At 35.6% G+C, this 19,483-nt stretch overlaps 1 protein-coding gene across 2 annotated transcripts in view; it reads left to right on the forward strand.

Moving 5' to 3' along the window:
* The window catches only part of ARNT2 (aryl hydrocarbon receptor nuclear translocator 2), a 258,192-nt gene that overhangs the window by 181,404 nt on the left and 57,305 nt on the right, over positions 1–19,483 (forward strand). For both annotated transcript variants that reach the window (XM_051981159.1, XM_051981160.1), the window contains exons 9-11: positions 6,234–6,310; positions 14,697–14,831; positions 16,359–16,433. In XM_051981159.1, the coding sequence (XP_051837119.1) occupies positions 6,234–6,310; positions 14,697–14,831; positions 16,359–16,433 (287 nt within the window). The remainder of the gene's footprint in view (positions 1–6,233; positions 6,311–14,696; positions 14,832–16,358; positions 16,434–19,483) is intronic.

Genomic DNA, 19,483 nt, shown 5'->3' on the forward strand with positions numbered 1-19,483 from the left:
TATCATCTGCAAAGAATGATAATTTGGTTTCTTCATTACCTACCTCTAATTCCTTTAATCTCTTTTTCTTATCTTATTGCCAAAACTAGCATTTCTAATACAATATTGAATAATAATGGTAATCGTGGACAACCTTGTTTCACTCCTGATCTTATTGGGAATGGTTCCAGTTTATCCCCATTACATATGATGCTTACTGATGGTTTTAAATAGATGCTACTGACTATTTTAAGGAAAAACCTGACATGCTATCTTAATTTCCTATGGAAGGTTAGCCAACGTTGATGAGGATTTGAACTTAGTCCCTCTGATTATAAGATTAGGGTTTCCCCCCTACTTTTGTAGTTTATCATCCGCTACTAGTGAGCATCCCCACAGTGATTTTTAAATTCCAGTTAACTAGCCAGACAGTTGACTTTTAAAAGAAGAAAGAAAGAAGAGCATGATTACCAATAGGTGAAGGTATTGGAAAAGAGATAACTGATCATGTACCAATTATATGCCTCAGGTTCTTTCCATATCTCAGATTCTGAGATGATATTACCAGATTATGGTAACAAGTGCAATCTAGTCATGGTAGCAAAGAGATGTACAAAAATAATCCTATTAAAAATATAAGATATTTGCCAGGCACAGAGGCAGAGATCAGGCAGGATTATTGAACTGAGCTGTTTGCTAAAGAACAGGGAGAAATCAAACCATGAGGAATAGGATTGGGTGGGGTCCATATCTTATCAAAAAGAAAAATCAGAGATGGAAAATTTCAAGAAGAAAACCAGTTTGGCTGTCAGTTCAAGCAAATAATATGAGACAAACTGGTAAAAAATGATGAAAACGAGACCTTAATTTCTTAACCATGGCATTTATCTCTTGACAGCCCAGGCTGATATGCAATTAGTCTCACCTCTCTTACAACTTAAAGGAGTTCTGATATTTGGCTAGACTGTGGCCTTGTTCCCAAATGCATGCTCATTATTTGGTGCCTCAATAATATGATTTCTTAGAAGAATTGTGACTATTAAGTTCTCACATAATATCACAATCAAAATAATCATAATTACAGTAATGATAATAATAGCTATCATTTATATAGAACTGTGCTAAGCACTTTACAATTATCTCATTTGTTCTTCATATTAAATAGGTACTATTATAACTTCATTTTACAGATAAAGAAACTGAGGCAAGCAGAGGTTATATGATCTGCCCAGGTTCTCACATCTAGTAAATTACTGAGGCTGGATTTGAATTCTGGTGTTCCTGATTCCAACCCAAGTACCTCTAATCATACAGAGAATATCAGAGCTGAAAATGACCTTTATCTAGTTCAAAGATACTTAAACTGTGGATCAAGACTCCATATAGGATCATGTAATTGAATGTGTGGGTCCCAGAAAATTCAGGTATATAAGGTTTCTGAATGAAATAACCAAAAATTAATTCAAAATCAAATGTGTAAGGAATTTAAGGTGTATCTGGCAGCACTTACCCATGTGCTTTCCTGCAGCCTTAGTTCTAAATGCCCAACATATACATTTTGCACCATGTATGCATAAACTCTGCCATAAACACCTCAATTCAGATTCAAGATGGGATCTTGTAAAATTTGGGGGGGCAAAAATGGGTCTCAAGTGGAAAAAGTTTAAGAAACTCTTGCCAGTCTCCTCATTTTTACAGACAAGAAAACTGAAGACTACAGATGGGAAGTTATTTATCCAGGATCATATAATTAGTTCATGGAAGACAGTATTTCAATTTAAATGTAGATGAAATTTGTTTAATTTTTTGTGCCCTAGACCAATTTAGTCATCAGGTTGATTCTTTAAACACTTTTCCAGAACAATAATTTTAAATGCATAAAATAAAATACATAAGATCACAAAGTAAACCAGTTATATTGAACTAAACATGTCATTTTTAACCATCTGAATTAATGTCTCCCTCAAATCTATCTATAAGTGCCATGTGATATTTATAAACCTAAAGTTAAGAACTCCTCATCTAGAATTCTTCCCCACCCTTACCTTCTGCACCTTCTAATATGAAAATTCTTCTCATACTTTCCTAGATTGTGAGGTTTGGGTCAGACATATGCTTATTTGAAATTGAAAAAAATAGACTGAAGTAGGCAGCCCATATATAATGTAAATATCACCAGCCTTCTTCCATTTTCACTTAGCCATTTCTGTAGCATGGGGTATGAGGGAAAAAATTGCAATTGGAGTTTTAAAAAAACATGAATTTAAATCCTTAGGATTTAATTTAACTAGCTGTGTTGATTCCCTAGGATCCTTAATATCTTTATCTGTAAAATGAGAAGATAATACTAATATCACCAGCTCTGCAGGATTTTTGTAGGGAAAGTTCTTTGCAATACATAAACTGCTCCATAAAATATGAGCTATTATTTAAAATTAAATAACTGAAATGGTTTCATTTCAGGTGATCTAAGCAAACAGCAAATGCTTTGGTTCTAAAATAAGGACAGTGAAAATGTGAAGTGTGTTGTCTCATTTCTCTGATTCTGAGCATTTCCAAATTATTTCATATTGAAAGTACTATTCCTGTTAAGCGGTTGGGATATTGGCAATGATGATTCTGGTTATAACTGAAACTTGGAGTAATACTTTTAAGTGCAGAAGAACACGTGGCTTTAATTGACACTGCCCTCACTTGTGTGGTGAGGAGGGAATTTGATGGCATGTTTGAAGCAAAAGTTAGTATTAACCAATGAAAAAGCAAGCACCTACTAATTCCACATGCCAAGAACTGTGCTAGGTCATGGGGAAAGAAAAACAAAAATGAACCAATCTCTGCTATGAAAAAGCTTTTATTCTTTCAGAAAGGCAACATATATGAAACAGTTGATTCTCTAAAGGTTTATTGAAAACCAGAATAATAAAATTGGAATAGAAATGAACATAAGGAAAAAAGGAAAATAGAAAACAAAGGAATAGAAAGGAAAATTGGAATAGAAAAAAATGCTATATTCTAACCCCTTTATTTTCTTGCTGAAGAGGTTGAACCCAAGGGAGAGTGAGTGATGTACTTATAATGGCAGACCAAGCAAAAGTGAGATGAGAACATGTTTTTCTTGACTTTCCCTTTAGTACTCTTACCACAATACATCGGTAAGAGAAGTAACCAGAAAACCACAACAGAATGCTTCTCTGTCAATGCTCAAACCCCAAGGTAAAATGAATGAATCAGCTACAGTAGGCAACCAGGATATCATGGGAATTCCAAGACTATGGATCGTCAGATAGTCAATAAATATTTATTATCTAACATGTTCCAAGCATTCTGCCAAGTGTTTGGGATACAAAGAAAGACAAAAAAAAAAAATAGACCTTGTTCTCAAGGAGCAAATAATCAAAAAGGGGATATAACATGCAAATAACTATATGTAAACAAGCTACACGGAGCATAAACTGGAATTATCAATAGAGGAAAAGCACAGATTTATGGGAGATTGGGAAAGGCTTCCTATAGGAAAGATAACTGGATATGATGCTTTCAGTTTGAAAATTGCATAGGAATTATAGGAATAGGTAGAGGGAAGCAAATGTATCACTGAATATGAAAAACAAGTAAAATAGTCTGTCTCAAAATCTCACCAAATAGTGAAATTATTGCAGAAATCATATATTTTAGTAATAAAAGATATTATCCGAGGATTCTGCTATAGACATGATCTAAATATTGATACTAGGCTAGAATGCTAAACAAGATTAAGGAAGCTGGGAAATGAGACAAAGCAATCAATGAAGGACCTACAATGTGCAGCACACTGTTTTAGGTGCCAGGGATATAATTTTTTTCAAATATATAAAAACAAATAAATACAATATGATTTTGGAAAGGAGGGTACCAGTAACTGAGAAAATCAATTTACAAATTATACAGATATTTTAAATTTACTTTCAAGTTCATTACAATCTTTCCTCTTGTGAAGCTACTATCTGAAATGGTAGCATCTATTCTAGAGATGTGGAAACTGAAACTTCAAGTGTCAAATGTCATGCCTATAGTTAGTAAATGTTACAAGTAGGATTGAATACCCGATTTCTTATCTCATATCCTCTTTCCATCGAAAGAAATCTTCATTGTCTACACATAGAAATATGTATATTGGAGAAATACCACATTGGGATTCTATGTGTGATGAGGATTGTGAATAGAACAAGCTATTGCTTTCTAGAGCAAGTTAACACTAAAATCCAAAAAAAGCAGTATGCTGACTTAGGCCTAAGTGTAAGCATATACAGAAAATATTTGTTGGTGAACCACGATTGCAACATATTCAGCTTCTACATTTAAGGATGCCATGGATGTCTTCTGTTATTCAAAGAGCTGGTGTGTGGAAGGGAGAATAATTTTGTTCTATGTTGTTCCTAAGAATGTAATTAAGATGAGTGGGAAGATGTAAAGAGGGAAATAATTTTCAATTCAATATGATGAAAACTATTAGAATGTCCAACAGTGGAAGGAAAAAGCTTCCTTGTGAACGCTGGGATACTTCATCACTAAAGGTTCTTAAACTGAAAAGGATTGTAAGAAGAAAATTTTTCCATTAGGTTGGAGGTTGGACTTTATTAATTCTTTGAGTAGAATTATAGAATTCTAATAATAACTAACATTTTATGGTGAAACCTCTTCCTAGTGCTCTTTCTACCTTGCAAGGTTAAGTTACTCAACCCCAAGACCACATAGCTGATAAGTTCCAAAGATGACACATAACCCCAAATCTCCCAGCCCTCTTCCTAGTGCTCTTTCTACCATGCCACAGAGTTTTGGGGAAAAATAACCTATAAAAAGCTTGTAGATTATTTTAAAAAACACCTCTTTGGAAGCCTACAATAACTACTTGCTAAAAACAGGCTTTGAGAGAAGGGGAAAAGCATCATATTTTTGGAGAAAGACATGGAACTCATTTTACAGATGGAAACACAGATTGTGAAATAACTTGTCCAGTGTCACACAAGTTGAATAGCTGGCTCAATTATTCTTTGTACTATCACTGAGATCACGGAGATATTTCCCACTACCCTTATCCAGCTTTTAATTTTGAACATTCCCTGTGCCTAGCACTGTGTCTTTTGCATAATAAAGGCTTAGTTACTGGGTAGAATTTTTAAATGATAAATGCGAACATTTCTACAAACGTTTTAAGATTTACAAAGCACTTTTTTGTTGCAACACTTTTGTATTATGGTAATACCATTTTTCTCAGCATGATGTAGAAGAAAGCACACTGGAGTAAAAGGATGTAGGTTTTGAATTCTGGCTCTGCCATTTTGTAAAGTTGTTATGAGTCATTTCCTGTGATTGGGCTATAATTTTCTTATCTGTAATTTGACAGAGATAGACTGGATTATTTCCAAGATTCCTTCTAGCCCTTAATATTATGAATCAATTTTGACAATAGGGACAACTGATTTGCCTAAGGTTACATTGCTAGACGCTACTAGAGCAAAGCAGGACATGAACCCAGATTTGGTGACTTCACACTTGGTGCTTTTTCCATGCCCCCAAATGCCTCTCCAGCCCCTCCATCTTATTTCCTTGACCTTGTCTCTACCCACCTAGTCTCAGCTGCTAGCTTTCCCTCTAGACTCCTGTAGCTGCTTCTCAGGGGGTCCAGAATGGACATAAAGTTCTTTGAGCAGGTAACATATATGTGAGCAATATGGGGGATTTATTTATTTAAACTTTTGATAGCCTCTGTCAAGATTCCACACCAAACATTTTTATTTAATGGAATCATCATAGAATTAAATAGAATGTTTTTCCTGGACAGGAAATTGGTGGTTAGAGACAGGAAACAAAGGATAAGAGATGATGGAGTATTTCTTCATATGGAGAAGTATAAACAGTAGGCTCTCCCAAGTCATGTGGCAGCATGACTTTTTCCACACTTTCACAAATGATCTGGAGGAGTTTCCATACGTAATCTAAAAAGTGTGTGTGAATGATAGCTTCAGTTTCCTCTTCACAATGCATGTTAGTCAAGCTGTTAATAAACAGCACTGACCACTGATGTGAGTTTTGTTTTGCCTAGGTCAAAGTAAAGATTCTGGCTAACAGTGTAATGACCAAGAGGGGCTAATTCACATAACAGATAATTAACCCTTGGATAATTGAGAGTGTATTTGTAATAGAGTAAATCAGAGCACTTTTCCTATTATTGATCTCACACACAATGGTGATGGTGGTGGTATTCCTCATTTCAGGAATGACTATACCTGAAGAAGATGCTGATGTGGGACAAGGTAGTAAATATTGTCTTGTGGCAATTGGGAGACTTCAGGTAAGACTAATTCCTATCCTTATATTTTTATCTCATCTTCAATCATGATGCATCAATGTTTGACTTTTCAAAGTACTTTGGTATTATCTTTGTAGACAGGATAAAGGGCTCTTGCAAAGAAAGAATTTCATTTGCATGGCTATCAACATAAAATAAATCTATATAAGCCACCTCCATCCAAGAACCAAAATGTTTGATGCCATCCAGTCCACTAGATTAGTATTCAGAAATCCATGCCTTTTTTTGTTGGTATACAAGATTCTTTGGAACCTTGACCTATTAGGCTAACTGCTCTATTTCTTGTATGCCATGTGCAAGACAGAAATGTTTTTACTTTATATGGGCTAAGTCATCATTTGCTTCTAAATTGAAAATAATAACATATCTACACAGAATGTAAATTAGGATGAAAATGGATTTTGAACCTTGACCTATTAGGCTAACTGCTCTATTTCTTGTATGCCATGTGCAAGACAGAAATGTTTTTACTTTATATAGGCTAAGTCATCATTTGCTTCTAGATTGAAAATAATAACATACCTACACAGAATGTAAATTAGGATTAAAATGGATTTTGTTTGATTGATCTGGATCCACTTGTAAAACATGAAGAACTCATTGTTCCTCCCTTTATTCTCAGGGTAGTGTAATAACTGACACGACTATAGGGCTTTAAAGTTATAAAAAATGCCACTGGTAGTAATATCCTAATTTTACAGATAAGGAAACAGAGGCTTAGAAAGTTTAAGGGATTTGCTCAGGAACATAAAGCTCATAAGTATTAGAAGAGGATTTGAATGTAGGATGTCTTGATTCTAAGTTCAGTACCCTCTTTTTTTTTAATTTAATTTAATTTAATAATAACTTTGTATTGACAGAATCCATGCCAGGATAATTTTTACACAGCATTATCCCTTGCAATCACTTCTGTTTCGTTTTTTCCCCTCCCTCCTTCCTCCCCCCCCCAAGATGGCAAGCAGTCCTATATATGTTAAATATGTTGCAGTATATCCTAGATACAATACATATTTGCAGAACCGAACAGTTCTCCCGCTGCACAGGGAGAATTGGATTCAGAAGGTAAAAATAACTCGGGAAGAAAATCAAAAATCAAATAGTTCACATTCATTTCCCAGTATTCCTTCTTTGGGTGTAGCTGTTTCTGTCCATCATTTATCCAATGAAACTCAGTTAAGTCTCTTTGTCAGAGAAATCCCCTTCCATCAGAATACATCCTCATACAATATCGTTGTTGAAGTGTATAATGATCTCCTGGTTCTGCTCATCTCACTTAGCATCAGTCCATGTAGGTCTCTCCAAGCCTCTCTGTATTCATCCTGCTGGTCATTCCTTACAGAGCAATAATATTCCATAACATTCATATACCACAATTTACCCAGCCATTCTCCAATTGATGGGCATCCATTCATTTTCCAGAGTTCAGTACCCTCTTGACCACGCCAAGCTCTCTATCATTGCTGTCACCTGGAATGTCTACCCCTCACAGTTTTACCTATCAAAATTTTGCCTGTCCATCAAAACTCATTTTACATCCTTCATGAACTCTTCCCTGATTTCTTCAGCCCTTACTCTTCTCAGAACTCTGAGAAGTCCATATCCAAATCAAGCCAATAATTGCTGTGCGTGTATTAAATGTAATAGTTTTACTGGATAATTATTTCTCACTATCTTTACCCTAGTTGAGACCTTTCTTGCCTATGACCTAGTCTATCATAGTAATGATCCTTAGAATATAATCTTCTTGAGGGAAGAAGTGTTTCCCTATTGCTTTTGCATCCCTAGTACCTAGAAGCCTAGCATATACAAATTACTCAATAAATGCTTTTTGCTTAGTTCTTAGAACCTATTATGTGTATAACTAACAGATGAATAATACTAAAGTAAACTTACTTGGGGGAGGCAATCAAGGGTAGTTGACTTGCCCAAAGTCATACAGCTGGTTAGTATCAAGTGAGTGGAGCCGGATTTTAATCAAAGTCCTCCTGACTCCAAGGGCTGGTGCTCTATCCCCTGGGCCATGCTGCTCCTAAAGTAAACTTCTGATCATTTCAATATTCTTTATACTACAGAAATTTCTGTGGCTCCACATTATCTGTGGAATAAATTCCTAAATCCTTGAGCTGTCATTTAAAGATCTTAATAAGGCCTTGAACTAAAATTTACCATTCTCCAAATACTCACCTTACTCTGCTCTTCCTTATGTCCCTGCCTTCGTTGATATGCACACGTATCTTTTGCATGGAATTCCTTTCTTCTACTCACTGCTAACTGTGAACTTCAACTCATAATTGAACATTCAAAAATCCATGAAATATTTTCTGTTCATTCCCCACCCTCCAACCTGAAAAATAATTCTTTTATCCTCTATTCTTCTTAAAGTTCTTTGTTTATTCTTTTCCCAGACTGCTTAGAATGTTCTGCTTTATATTATAAGTGCTTAGTATGATCTGCTTTATAGTATTATTAGATTATATGTTATTTGAAGTCAAGGACTGTGGTCTTCTCTGTCTCTGTGATTTGCCAGGAACACATGGCTCATAAGTATCAGCAGAATTTGAACCTAGGGCTTATGCATAGTATATATTCCATAAATATTTGTTGAGCTAGTGAATTATATAGAACCCAGTTAGAGATATGACAGAAATATGAAAGATTAAGTAACAACAAAGGATTTAAATAGCAGTTAAAGGCACTTGAAGACAGTAAATGATTAATAGCCAAATGGATTATCCAAATGCTAATTGCTATAGGAATTCAAAGAACTGAGAGATCACTGTAATTAACACTTAATAATACATTACCATCTCAGTGTGGTGCAAAGTCTTCAAGTAGACAAGTTACAAATGTGTAAAGGTTAATGTACTCATCTGCCCTCTACTTCTTTGATGAAAGGGATGTGTGTGACCTTGAATGAGTCAATTAACTTCTATTGACCTATTACTCAGTCTCTAAAATGAGGAAACTGGACTGGGTGACTACTAAGGTTACTTCCATCTTCCATTCTGTGATTCTTTGTAATATGACCCATTTCTTCTTTGTTTTAGAGAAGTTAGGTAGATTTCTTTTCTCCAAATGTGAATGAAATTTACATATAAGAGGTCCTTCTCTCTCTCTCTCTCTCTCTCTCTCTCTCTCTCTCTCTCTCTCTCTCTCTCTCTCTCTCTTCTCTCTCTCTCTCTTTCTCTCTCTCTCTTCTCTCTCTCTCTTTCTCTCTCTCTCTCTCTTTCTGTCTGTCTGTCTGTCTGTCTCTCTCTCTCTCTCTTTCTGTCTCCCACTGTCTTTTTCTTTGTCTCTATCTCCCTTTGTCTCTGTCTCTCTGTCTCTCTTTGTCTCTTTCTTTCTCTCTCTGTCTCTCTCTCTTTCTCTCTCTCTCTCTCTCTTTCTCTCTCTCCCTTCCCCCCGCCTCTGTCTCTCTCTCTCTCTCTCTCTCTCTCTCTCTCTCTCTCTCTCTCTCTCTCTCTCTCTCTCAGCGAGCGAGCCTGGGTGCTATGATATCCTCCATCAGAATTGTAAAATAAAGTTTCTCTTCTTTTCAGACTATTATGACACTGAGTGATTCTTCCCCCAGTTTCTATCTCCTTTGCACCGCAATAGAATTCCCAATCTATGTGAGTCAAAGAATCCAGAAAATCTGTAACACAGACAGGTTGTTTCATTTAACTGTGCATTCTTAGGAAAGTGTGTTCATCTCTTAGGAAAACTGATGTTAAAACATCATCTCTTTAGGAGGGCATATTGATTGTGGCACAGAGCTGCATCAGAGGCCCGACAAGCTGAATCTCAGAGGAGTTCAGGTGCTCAGGTTACAACTATTTTCCTTGCCAAAAAAAATTTTGCCCCGTATGAACCGTTTTACCATTCTTATACCTAGTGGTTTGGGTCCTTGTGTTTCTCAAAATAATTTATAAAACTATAGAAAGAGGAAGAAGTGTCAATTGAAGATCAAGGATTTCTTCAAAAACCCTATACAGATTCTAACTCTTGGTTTTCCAATCATGTGACCTTCGTTCCTTTAATCCAAAAACAGTTGAATTTTAAAATTCAAATAAAACAAAGGAAGATGTTACATATAATATTTGCATGCATATATATGCTGCATGGCGAATTATCTTGTCTAATCCAAACTAATCCTTAGTTGAAAATCAGGTAAAATTTAACATCCAGAAGTAGGTATGGTATTCATATATATCTGTGTGTGTATATGTGTGTGTCTGTATGTCTCTGTGTATGTATGTAACATATAGAGAAACTGCATGGTAAATCTTCTTGTCTGGTTGTTGGAATAGCCAAACTAATCCTTGGTTGAAAATCAGGTAAAATTCCACCTAGAAGTAGATATGGTATTGGGAGAATTGAGATCCTGAGGGTACATGCATTATTAGAGTTATGATACAATATGCATTTAGTTTTTTAGTGCCAGAGGAGAACAAGTCCTTGGGACTAAGTTAAAATTTTGACTGTGACCAGTCTCTTATTTATGGGACTATACACACTAAGAGGTGGGAGCAAAAAAGTGACCTTAGAATGTGGAGCTACATCCTGGAATACTTTAGGTTTAAGACATGGAGAACAAAGTAAACTTGAGGATGAGTGTCTTGATAGAAAAAAGCAAACATACCAAAATGAGCAAGAGTGTTTTTAAATATATGAGATAATGTGTAGGAATATAGAGTATACATGGTGAGGGTGGGAAGATAGATACATACATATATACATACATAGCTGGATATAAGAGATTGAGAAAGGTGGAAGTAGGGCAACTAGATGACAAGCTGGATAGAGTTCTGGATCTTGAGTCAGGAAGATTCATCTTCCAGAGTTCACTTCTGGCTTCAAACACTTATTGGCTGTGTGATCCTAGGGAAATCACTTACCCTCTTTGCCTCAGTTTCCTCATTTGTAAAATAAGCTGGAGAAGGAAATGGCAAACCACTTCAATATCAAGAAAACTCCAAATGGGGGTCACAGAGAGTTGGATATAATTGAAATATGACTGAACAAAAACAACAAGGTAGAAGAAAACTGGCTTTTTTTGTCTTTTGCCCAGACTTATGATTCCATTGTTATAAGGAGCTCCAAAATTAAGGTCAATTGTTCAGCATCTTATAGTTTTAGTATAGATGCTATAATTATAGCATCTTTAGTTTTATATATAAAATTTATATAGTTTATATATAAAACATGTAATTTTATATAAAAAACTTTTATAAAACAGTTTATAGCTATTTAACTCACTGAAAGATTAAATGAATTATTTGCTCAGGGTCACATAGCTAGTATAATTAAAGGCAGAACTTGAAACTAAGTCAACCTAAATCTGAGGTCAAGTCTATCCACTCTACTGTATAGCTTCTCAGGGGATGACTAATAAAATGAAATAAATTTATATAGCATGGAGTAGCATGAAAAGGTACTCCTTTGAAAACATTTTCTGTCAGTAAATTCCCTCTTCTCTCATTTTCTACAATCTATTAACAGCCCATACACTGTCATTGTGATTTTGATTTCTACTACAACTCTGTACCTAAAGAGAGTGTACTTTCCATCTTTGCCCATGATAAAAATGAAGAACCACCCATTGTTAGGTCAGCCACAGAGAAGGGATTAGAAATAGATTTCTCTTTTTTGGCTCTTACGTTAGTCCATATACTCCCAGTCTAGCAGGTCTTCAGGACCCAACTTTCACTCCTTTTTCACAGACCACAGTCCTAGTGGGAAGGTCAAAGACTAAAGTTCTGAGGGATATTACTTTCCACGCTCCGTATTTTACGTCCTTTCCAACCTTAGCAAACCCTGTGTGAAATGAGCTATGTGAAAAGGCTTGGTCACTTCTCCAGCTGTGACTTTTACCCTTTTTCCTTTTGATCTCCCCTTGCTCTCTGTATGGAGAGAGACACCAACATAAGCTGCCTGCAGAGATTGTGGGAAGGGTGGAGAAAGCTATTTTGTCCCAGCCTGATAGCAGAAAGAGGCTGAACCACAGTTCATCATGAGAAACTTTGAACATTATTTCTGAAGAAACCAGGGCAATCTTGGGTTTCATCAGTTACAGATAGGTTGCACCTGCTGGCACCCTGTTAGGAGGGCAGTATACACAGCAGCAAGGCTGCGAACGGTAGATAAGCTGTCCAATCATTCCCAGCATCTTTGATTTAGGACTACTCTGAAGAGAGTGTCCATGACTCAAATACACAAAACTTAGACACTAGTATGTATCATTTCTATCTTTATATCCTAAATCAGAGCATTGCATTTAGAAATTTAATAAATAATTGCTAAATTTATTGAACTGTGAAATCATAATTCCATTGTGGTTACATTTCCCTGAATCTAAAACTTTATTTTATTTTTCTTTATTTTCTCATTCATCTCTTTTCCCCAGATGAACCATTTGCTTTCAAGGAAACCTCACCTTTTTCTACTCTTTTTCCCCCAACTTCCGATCAACCACATGATTCTTGCTTTCAAGAATTATTTGTATATTATTATATTATTTGATCACCAACATTTGTTACCTCTCATATTGCTATCTGTACCATAACTTTGTATTATTTTCTCTAAATTTTATTGTTATCATATATCTCTTAGCATTGCTCAAATCCCTTCATCTATGTGTATAAATGTATATTGCTCCAATAATAGGCAAGATTAGAGCTAAATTTGGGGAAAGGACTAGAAATGGGAGACCCTGTTCTTTAAACTCTAAGCAATGGGATTCTTGATTCACTGCACCATCATAATTATTCCCATAAAGACCACTGAATTCTAGACTATCTTTAGGTGATAGCAGATCCAGCTCTGTCTTATGCAGAGTTGAAGGGAAATGCTAAAAATCTTTGGAGAATGAAGTGTTATAATTTCTTTACTGTCATTATTTGTTACCAGAGGGCTAGCAATGATTATAAAAACAATAATAATAACTATTATATGGTACTTTAAGATTTGGAAAGTGCTTTTCAAATATTATTTTATCTTCAGAACAACCCTAGTTTGCAGATGAGGAGAACAACCCTACTTTGCAGATGAAGAAACTGAGGCAGACAGGTTAACTGACTTTTCCAAGGACACACAGCTAGCATCTAAAGCCACATTTGAACTCATTGCTATCATTTACCTGTCAACTTCCCTCATATGCATCCATCTCCTCCTACTGATACAAACCAATTTACAATTCCCATTAGCTCCTTAACCTGGATTAATATAATAAGCTCCTAAATTGCCTTCTCCTCTTGTCTCACTTTTCTTCAATATATATTTCACAATACTTTCAAAATTATCTTCCTAAAACAAACCATATTCTTTTCTTACCTAGAAAAAAGAAAAGGAAAAAAAATACCTTTGGTGCCTCTGGGTCACTCACTTTCACTACTGCCTGCCTTGTAAAGTTCATGACTGTTCATAACCTGATTTATCTCAAATGACTCCCAGTCATGATTCTAATCAAAGTAGATTACTCACCATTCCTTAATCTTGTCCTATTTTCAGTTCTATACCTTCTTCTATTTCTTTATTCCTGTCATCCCATAGAGCTGCAATGTCCAGCGAGGTGGTACAATGAATAGAGCACTGGGCTTGGAGTCAGGAAGATTTTTTTTGAGTTCAAATCCAGCCTCAGACACTTACTTGCTGTGTGACTCTGGATAAGTTGCTTAATCCAGTTTATCTCATCTGTAAAATGAACTAGAAAAGAGAATGGCAAACTATTCTAGCCATTTTTATTAAGAAAACCCCAAAAGGAGTCATAAAGAATAAAATACAACTGAAACAATTTAACAGCAACATCAATAAACCTGGCTGGAATAATGTACTATTTCCCTATCATTCATTCTCCTTCTACTTATTTAAATATTTCTTTTCAAGATTTGAACTCAGATGACCATAGCTACCAAGAAGCCTTCTTTAATTCCCCCTTTCTGCCTCTTAACCTGAAAGTGACCCTTCCTTCCTTGAAATGTTCCTATCACTTTCTTTGGAACTCTATGACATATTGTAAAGTACCTAAATTTGACTTTTGGTTTTCATATTTTGTAACTTTGTCACTAAAAATAGGCAAGTTACCTAAACTCAATGAGTCTTAATTTCTTCATCTGTAAAAAGGGTATAAAAATGCTTTCATTTGTGCATTTTTCCTGATATTATTAGGCTTAATATTTAAGTTGAATAGTCTCCCTCAAACATCTTTAATTCACAAAGTTTCTTTTCTTATAAATCCAGCACTATTGTGCCTAGATCAATGATTCATGACATTAGTAAATCAAAATAAAGCATATTTTAACATTTGCTTGTTAACAGAAGCATCTTGATATTTTTTTTATTTCCCCCTCCATGAAATTCAAATGTTTTCTGCTGATTCTATCTTTCTCAGGTAACTAGCTCCCCTGTGTGTATGGACATGAATGGGATGTCTGTCCCTGCTGAGTTCTTATCCCGACACAACTCTGAAGGAATCATCACATTTGTAGATCCAAGATGCATCAGTGTTATTGGCTACCAACCACAGGTCAGAAGATGATTTAGTATTCATTATTATTGGCTAACACTATTTAGAAAATCCATCTTCCCTAATGGACAACTAAAAGTACTTATTCTTTATTAGTGACAATATAAACACAGTGTTATGAAGCAAAATTCCTTAAGTAATATGCTCAGTCTAGGTAATTTGCTAAGTGCATTTTGAAGTCTTAAGCAACTCTAAACTAAAACTCTTTCAATTCATGGAATAACATTATACATAATAGTTTTTTTTATCATCTCTAATGCCTAAAAGCACCTAGATTTTTTAGCAGGTACAAATTCTTTCCTCATAATTGCATTACTCATGTGGATCTTTTATTGCCATAGCCTTTTGGGCTAAAATCTTGACTCAAAACATCTGAATAAATGGGGCAAATTTATCTCATCTTTTAGATAAAATTGAAGGAAAATAGTTTCACTTCCCATATATTATGGTATTATTTTGGAGGTGGTGCAGTGGATAGAGTACCAGTCCTGGAGTCAGATCAAACCTAGCTTCAGACAATTAGTAGTTTTGTGGCCTTGGGCAAGTCAGTTAACCCTGTTTGCCTTAGCTTCCCCATCTCCAAAATGAGCTGGAGAAGAAAATGGCAAACCACTCCAGTATCTTTGCCAAGAAAATCCCAAATGGGGTCATGTAGAGTTGCACAGAACTGAAGTGACTCTATAACAGCCAACAATATTATATCAGTTCAGTGCTGCTTTAAAAGCCATGATAATAATCCATTTGTGCATCCACACTAGCCACAACAGATGCATATTTTCAGGTGGGGAAGTTTATATCCAGCTACTGTTTTCCCAGTTTTGTCAGCGTAGACTCAAACTCAGCTGAATACTATAGTTTTGATCAGAGAGTAAATATAGCAGCTTGAATTATGTCTCCCTGTACATCCACTTGAATTCAGTGGTTTAGCTTTTTGTTGGTTGATTTCTGTGCACAAATACTTATTCATTCCATTAGATATTTTCTTTCAGGATCATGCATGCTCTTTTGAATAAACATCAAATAATGGAAGTAGGTAGTAAATGTTCTCTTACGTACAAAATTGTTTCATGTAGAAAAGCATCTTTTTATCCCCAAGAGAGCTGCAGTTTCCACATTTAAACAATTACAGTTTTCACAAGCAACACATCCTGTCTTCACTTGGTCATTTTGCTTTCTTTTAATGTTTATTAGAACCATATTTATTATATTCTGTTCCTCCAAAGCAAATAGAATGTAAAAATCCATCTTCCTAGGAAAAAAACCCCCACAGTTTCTCGGGCTATTAATGTTTTGCCTTATATAGGCACTGATCTTGCTCTCAAAAAGTCTGATTAGCATAGAGTTGCCAACAGAAAGTTTCATATAGACACCAAAAAAAGAATTCTCAACTGTAATATTAGAGGGCATCTGAGGAGGACTAGTAGGTATGGAAAAAACTGAACAAATAATTATTTCCTTACAACAAAGAAATGAAATATGAACAGTGGAAATTGAAATTGTGTACTGAAGATTTTCTTTTATGTCTAGGATCTTTTGGGAAAAGACATTTTGGAATTCTGCCATCCTGAAGATCAGAGCCATCTAAGGGAGAGTTTTCAACAGGTACCATCCTAAAATGAGTCCTAGCTTGTGCATAAATAATCTTTTTCCATATGGCCAAGAAAATAAATTTAGATATAAAGTAATATATGTGTAGATATCTAATACACAAATTACTGTCCCCTAAATAAACCTGCACTAACAATAAAGAAAATTTGACCTCATTTAAAATTTATGAAAGTATATATAATAGGGATGTATCAATACATGCTTAACTAGTTCTCTCAGAGTAAAAAAGTTTGTGTGATATACTTTTAAGCTTAATTTGCAATAGTGACAATTTCTCCAACACTTTAGGTCTAGACAATCACCAAAACATTCATTTAAAACCTTGATTTTTAGTGTTTGCTAATTTTCAGAGTGTAAATGCTCCCACTGAAAATTTAACAATCAGCCTTCATGAGCCAGTTCTAGCTGGCTCTAGCGCATCTTTGAATTATACATTTAGCTTCCCCCCCTCCTTTTGGGAGACTTTGCACAATGACTTATATGAAATGGGTGCTTAGTAAATCTCTGTTGAATTGAATTGAATTGCATTGCATTCAATTAGCTAGATTGGTTTTTTGATCAGAAGGAGAATCTAGATTGGAATGTTTAGTTTGGACTCTAATTCCTAGACTCCTGGTACTTCTCCAGCCTTTTAAAGCTTACAGTTTTTTCTGTTTCATCTCCAGTACTTCTTCCTCTAATGTAGGAAAGAATAGATACAACAGGGACAGAGGCAATAGCAAGGTCATGAAATCTTGGCTTCATGTTAGTTGATCTTGGTGGGGAGACTAAGCCATAGTACTCTTTCCACCTGGAGGCATCCTTTCCTCACTTGCTTACTCACTTGAATGCAACCAGGAAAAGAGAGCCATTTGGGCAGTTAGTTTCTTTTTTTATGTACTCTTATTTCCAGTTCAGGAACTAACCCAAAGGCCTCTCTTCACTACGTGGTAAGTGGACAGGAAATGATCATGGAATACTTGTTTGTGCTCTAGAGTCCATGTGGGAAGGAATTGCATCAGGCAGAACATGAAGTACATGCTCATGAGGACTAATTTCTCATTGGCCATCTCCCCTTACTGTAAAATGAAGGGGCTTGGACTCCAAGGCTCCATAATTCTATGGTTTTTGTTCATTGATAGAACCCCTGCTTCCTGTGGCCATAAGCAGAAGAGGTACTATCTGGGGAGTATGGAGGTTCAAAGAAAATTGGGTCAGCAGTAGACAGAGTTGGGCTTGGATTCAAATCTTTGCTCAAACACTTACTAGCTATGTGGCTTAACCCCTGACTGTCTCAATTTTCTAAACTGCAAAATGGGGATAATAGTACCTATATCACAGGGTTGGTATAAGTATCAAATTATATAATAATTCTAAGTGTTCAGTACAGTACATAATAGAATTTAATTCTGGTTTCCTTCCTTCCTACCTGAGTTAGAACATGGATAATATTATCTTTTTCATAAAGACAGATTTAGAAAAATGATCATTGCCCTGCAAGAAAAAGTAAAATAAAAATTAAATTTTAAAAAGTGGTCATTGCTTGTGCTCTCCATCCTGGAAAGAGCAATGGAATGGGAATCAGAGGACTGAGTTCTGCCATTAATTCAGTGGAATTGTCACTTTATTTCTGCAAGCCTTGGTTTGTTTCTTTGAAAGATCAGTCTATTGAGTCTGATAATTTCCAATGTCTTCCAGCTCTAAATTTTCTGGTTATAGTGGATGGAGTAAATGGGATCCCAAAACTATTCTAATCATCATTTATGACATGATTTTTGTGGAGGTAATGAATTTTGAGTTCCAGACAGCTGAGTTGGAAATTTGAAACAACCCAGTGGCAAATGGAAGACCGCCTAAGTTTGTTTTCAACTCAAATGCTTCACAAACTATCACTTAAATTCTGTTAATGTTTTTTAATTTTCATGAGTTCCTCCAGAAGTTTGTTTATATTTCATCATTCTGTTTTATCCCATGACCTGGAAGAACTATTCTTATCTTTTAAAACTTCAAAGAAAAAAAATTTTTTTTTAAATTAATTTTCTATCAGCACAGGGAAGACATAAGCTGCGTGTGAAAAGCTATGACTTTAGGCTTAAGGGAATTACTTTTGGAACCCGGAGGTGTCTTCAATTAACATGCTTTGGAAATGATGGGCCCAGTTAACATCCCAAAACTGCCAATTTGGAGAATTGTTGGCAGGAGTAGGGCTGAATGGAAATGTCTGGTGTGTTTCATCATACTTAAATATAGGGCAGTACAACCATAGACTAAAATTTTTGGAAATTCTTATTCTTCCTAGGTAATAGTTTATTCTTTTTGAGCCTAAAAGGAGGTACAATGCTCCTTCCCCTAACAAAATCCTATACAAGGGAAGGAAGTGCAAGGCACATTGAGGATAGTTAAAAATGGAGCCACGTAGGGCTTGGGTCACATCCCCATTTTGGGGAGAACTTTTTTCTTTTCTTAAAAAAAAATTTAAATCAATTTGTATAAAGCAGATGCATAATGCTTTCCCTAGTCACTGCCTCTAAATCCCAGTGATAAAAGCTTGGGTTGGCTCCTGGGGCTATTGCAGCTGTTCTGGTCACAAGTTGTCCTCCATCCCACCCTTTGGCTCTGGCCAAGATAAGCCTAAAGGCAGGGATAGTTAGAAATGTTTGGCTGAGGTTTAACGGGCTTTGGGGATGCTTCCCTCATCTTCTGGACTATGGAAGAGGAACTTTCTTTCCACTCCCTTCTCTCATGGAAGCCATCCCTTTATATTACCATGTGGGCTATATTTTCTCCTTCTACTTTTCTTTCTCATCTTTTTGTCTCTTTTTTCCTCTTCCCTCTTCCCTTTTTCATCACTATCCTTTAGTGACCTCCCAGTTTCTCCCTAGTGTCTCTTTCTTTCTTTCCTCTCCTCCTTTTTCTCATATTCCCTCTCCATCTTTCCCTAAAATTTTTCCTATCTTTCTTTCTTTTTCTTTTTTTCTCTTTATCACTTTTATTTACTCTCCCTTTTATATTCTTTCTCAATTTCATGCCTTCCCTTCTTTCTCCCTTTCTTTTTCATATTTTTA

This window comes from Antechinus flavipes, chromosome 2 (assembly GCF_016432865.1).
Source record: "Antechinus flavipes isolate AdamAnt ecotype Samford, QLD, Australia chromosome 2, AdamAnt_v2, whole genome shotgun sequence".
NCBI classification, from domain to species: Eukaryota; Metazoa; Chordata; class Mammalia; order Dasyuromorphia; family Dasyuridae; genus Antechinus; species Antechinus flavipes.